The 4719-nt window shown below is 34.9% G+C and overlaps 1 protein-coding gene across 1 annotated transcript; it reads left to right on the top strand.

The window, feature by feature from the left end:
- The first annotated feature begins 476 nt into the window (after nt 1-476).
- LOC109337756 (homeobox-leucine zipper protein HDG11-like) lies at nt 477-4719 on the top strand. Its single transcript, XM_019574797.1, has 10 exons — nt 477-1015; nt 1267-1384; nt 1549-1737; nt 1885-2361; nt 2482-2583; nt 2679-2888; nt 2979-3159; nt 3242-3510; nt 3617-3706; nt 3813-4719. The coding sequence occupies exons 1-10, from the start codon at nt 876-878 to the stop codon at nt 4209-4211; spliced, it is 2175 nt and encodes a 724-aa protein (XP_019430342.1). The 5' UTR covers nt 477-875; the 3' UTR covers nt 4212-4719.

Genomic DNA, 4719 nt, shown 5'->3' on the forward strand with positions numbered 1-4719 from the left:
TATTATTTAAATTATATTTTAAATATAAGTAAACTATGAATATTTTATTTACTGTACATAAATCTTTATATTGACAATATAATTATATTACAATCCTAATATATATATATATATATATATATATCAAAACTATACAGATTTTATAATATTAATACATTACTCACAATTCAATGTGTTACTTATTTTATATTATAATGAATGCAGTAATTAATATTGTGTTGATGTAAAATATATACTTTAAAACATAATATATATAGTGTAATATTTATATATTGACATATAGAAATTTATATAGATACAAAACATTATTGATCATTTATTTTATATAATTTTATTTAAAAGTAAATAATTATTAAACATAAATAATACATGATACAATCTATATACATATTTTTCTCATTCTTGAATTCATAATATATATATATATAAGTACACAAGTGTGCTTATTGTCTCATTCTGAATTCATATTTCATAGTGAAAGGAAGAGGAGGAGGTGGTGGTGAGTGGGAGATGGTTTTTTCTGTTGAATGATCAATCCCTCAACATTTGGCATAACTCACTCTCCAAAATCATGCCACTATCATTGTCATCATCACAGCCGTTTCAGAATTTTAATAATTAATAGTATCATTAATATATTTTCACCATTAATATTTAGCATTCACAAATACACACCATGCATTAATATACCATAGCCATCATTTAGCTATACCATAACCCACCCACCAAACTCTCATTCATTTCATCACTCTCAATCTTCTCTTCTTTTTTCATACCTTCTGTCACCCCAAACAAAAACACTCTTGCTTCTACTTCTTACTACTACTTTCTCTTTTCACTAGTGGTGGTGGTTATTCAGAGAGAGGGTAAGTGCAATGGAGTACGGTGTTGGAGGCGGTTCTGGGTCCCCCGGGAACAACCACCACCATGATGGTGGTGGTGGTTCTTCTGATTCTCAGAGGAGGAAGAAGCGTTACCACCGTCACACTGCTAACCAGATTCAAAGGCTAGAATCGTAAGGCCATTTCATATTCCTTCTTTTCATTTTATGTAATGGTTTTTGCACCCTCTTTGTCATATTTGATCAGAGTTCTCTATTCTTGATGGATTTTATTTTAACTATGTACTGTGTTAAACTCTCTTTGAGCCTTGAAGCATGCGTCACAGTGGAATGAGACAACCACCATGAATGATCATAAACTTTTTCCATAAAAATATATTATAATACAATAAATTTATGTGTTTGTTTTATTGTTTTTTGTTCAGCATGTTCAAGGAGTGTCCACACCCTGATGAGAAACAAAGGATGCACTTGAGCAGAGAGTTAGGCTTGGCCCCTAGGCAAATCAAATTTTGGTTCCAGAACAGAAGGACTCAGATGAAGGTACTTTTCTTTTTCCTCTAATATATGTTATTTTATTTTGTGGGGTCTAAGAATTATAGTGTCAAGTGTCTTCTTATTTTTCTTTTTGGTGCTTCATTTTTTCATTCATGAGATTATATGGTACACCAATTCTTATTAGTTCTTTATTTTGGTTGAAAATTCAGGCCCAGCATGAAAGAGCTGATAACTGCACACTCAGAGCAGATAATGATAGGATTCGTTGCGAAAACATTGCCTATAGTGAGGCCTTAAAAAACATGTTCTGCCCCTCTTGTGGTGGCCCTCCACTCCACCAAGATCCTTATGTTGATGAACAAAATTTGAGGTTGGAGAATGCACAACTCAAAGAGGAGGTAATATAATTAAATTCAATTAATTTAAGCCTATGATTCAATCAATAGCAAGTAATGCAGAACCTTTATTTCCTTTCATTTATTTTTGTGGGGTTTATTAAATTTTAACTCTTTATTGTTCAATGAAATGGTATTGTTAATTTGCAGCTTGATAGGGTATCTAGCATTGCAGCTAAGTACATTGGAAGGCCAGTTTCTCAGCTTCCATCAATGCATCCTATTCATATATCCTCTTTGGATTTATCAATGGGGAATTTTGGGACCCAAGGCTTAGTTGGTGGTCCTTCTCTTGATCTTGATCTTCTTCCTGTGAATGGTTCTTCATCATCAATGCAAAATGTGCCTTACCAGCCTCCTCGTCTTTCGGAGATGGATAAGACCCTTATGTCAGATATTGCTTCAAATGCTATGGAAGAATTAATAAGGCTTTTGCAGACTAATGAGCCCTTGTGGATGAAGTCTAGCACTGATGGAAGAGATGTCCTTAATTTTGATACCTATGATAGAATGTTCCCTAAGCCAAATAGTCACTTGAAGAATCCCAATGTTAGGATTGAAGCTTCTAGAGATTCAGGAGTTGTAATTATGAATAGCTTAACTTTGGTTGATATGTTCATGGATCCAGTAAGAATTAAGTTCTAATTGTTTGCTTGTTATTTTTTTAATTGTTAGTTTCAGATTGATTGAATTGAAACCTTCAATTCACCTTTATGAATTGTCCAAATATCATGATTGATTTTGCAGAACAAGTGGATGGAGCTATTTCCTACTATTATCACAATGGCTAGAACTTTTGAAGTTGTATCTTCTGGCTCAATGGCTGGTCATAGTGACACTTTGCAATTGGTATGTTGTAAATTTGTAACACCATTTCTCTTTCAACTTTCATGCCAATTTCTCTTGCAAATGAGGTTTTTAATGCAATATATATTTTCATTCAGATGTATGAAGAGTTGCAAGTGCTTTCTCCACTTGTTTCAACTAGAGAGTTCTACTTCCTGCGATACTGTCAGCAAATCAAGCAAGGCTTGTGGGCAATAGTTGATGTTTCTTATGATTTTCCCCAAGATAACCAGTTTGTTCCTCAATTTCGATCTCGTCGTTTTCCTTCTGGTTGCTTTATACAAGACATGCCTAATGGTTATTCCCAGGTAACAATAACTAACACTAGTTGCTTCAGTTAGCTACTTTGGTGCTCATAAGATATGCATTGTTAGTCACACCTCTAAATTATAATGCAGGTAACTTGGGTTGAGCATGTAGAGATTGAAGATAAAACTCCGGTTCATCGGCTCTATAGGAATCTTTTCTATAGTGGATTGGCATTTGGAGCAGAAAGATGGATTAGCACTCTGCAGAGGATGTGTGAAAGAATTGCTTGTCTAATGGTATCAGGAAATTCTACCAGGGATCTTGGATCAGGTTTGTATATCTTTGTTTTGCACAATTTGTCAAGTTTAACTTTTTTTTGTAGCTTGATGTAAGCAATTTATTTGAATTTTAGTGATTCCATCTGCTGAGGGAAAGAGGAGCATGATGAAACTTGCACAAAGGATGATCACCAATTTCTGTGCAAGCATTAGCACATCAGCTAGCCACCGATGGACCACGGTGTCCGGAATGGATGAGATTGGAGTCAGAGTCACTGTCCATAGTAGCTCAGACCCTGGCCAACCAAATGGTGTGGTGCTAAGTGCAGCCACTACTATTTGGCTCCCTATCCCTCCACAGATTGTGTTCAATTTCTTCAAGGATGAAAGAAAAAGACCTCAGGTAATGTAGTAACATAGTTAATATAACTTATTTGATGTTGTCACCTTAGAAATACAAGGCTTCTAACATTGTTTTTGTTTTGTTTTGTTTTTGCATCACTTTTAAGTGGGATGTTCTTTCCAATGGTAATGATGTCCAAGAGGTTGCTCATATAGCAAATGGTTCACACCCTGGTAACTGCATATCTGTCCTTAGAGTAAGACATTCTTCCTCCAAACTCAATTTTTTTTCCGCCTTCGTCCATCGCAATCAAAACTAATCTGTTTTCACTTTACAATTTCTATATAATCCATTTCCTTCAGGCTTTCAACACAAGTCAGAACAGCATGTTGATACTCCAAGAGAGCTGCATAGACTCTTCAGGTTCTTTAGTGGTTTATTGTCCAGTTGAATTGCCAGCAATCAACATAGCAATGAGTGGTGAAGACCCTTCATACATTCCTTTACTACCATCTGGATTCACCATTTCCCCTGATGGCCAAAATGATCAAGGAGGAGTAGGAGGAGATGGTGCATCAACAAGCTCAAACACAAACAGAAACACTTCAGGAGGGTCACTTGTCACAGTTGCATTCCAGATTCTGGTTAGTACATTGCCATCTGCAAAGCTGAACAAGGAGTCAGTGAATACTGTTAATAGTCTCATTGGAACCACTGTTCAGCAAATAAAGGCTGCTTTGAATTGTCCTAGTTCCTCATGAACCAATGCATCAATTCCTATTTTTCTTTTTTACTCTTCTATTACTCATAAATATGACCTCAGAGTCTATTTGTGCTGGTGGTAATCAATGTTTTGGAGAAGTGTTTTTGAGTTAGTTGGGACTTCAATGCAATCTCATCAAGCGCACAAGCCTTATTATTTACTGCTCCTGCTGCTGGTAGAGCTGTTTTTTGCTTCAAAGGCTTCATTATATTTCATACCAACTCTCATTTTTATTTTAAGTTAAGACACCCTTTTGGTTTTGGTTGTTAATTTGCAACATTAGCTTTGGAACAATAGTATTAAGAGTCTTGGAAGAGAGTCAAGAACGAACCATATTCATATTTTTTTCTTATGAAAAAATGTGTTTAAGGTTCGGGCATTGACTTCATGTTAGAAGACTTCTTATTCATATGATTTAATGTTCACCTTTTGTTGTAATAACTATATATCTTTTATATATTTTTCTGCCTAGAAAATTGAAGGAAAAGTGTGCATGAGTTAAAGTT

The sequence above is a fragment of the Lupinus angustifolius genome, unplaced genomic scaffold (genome assembly GCF_001865875.1).
Source record: "Lupinus angustifolius cultivar Tanjil unplaced genomic scaffold, LupAngTanjil_v1.0 Scaffold_10_19, whole genome shotgun sequence".
NCBI lineage: Eukaryota > Viridiplantae > Streptophyta > Magnoliopsida > Fabales > Fabaceae > Lupinus > Lupinus angustifolius.

Coding starts and splice junctions, on each gene's coding strand:
- LOC109337756 (XM_019574797.1), top strand. CDS start 876: ATGGAGTACGGTGTTGGAGGCGGTTCTGGGTCCCCCGGGAACAACCAC. Junction 1,385..1,548: donor ACAGAAGGACTCAGATGAAG/GTACTTTTCTTT, acceptor TTGAAAATTCAG/GCCCAGCATGAAAGAGCTGA. Junction 3,511..3,616: donor ATGAAAGAAAAAGACCTCAG/GTAATGTAGTAA, acceptor ATCACTTTTAAG/TGGGATGTTCTTTCCAATGG.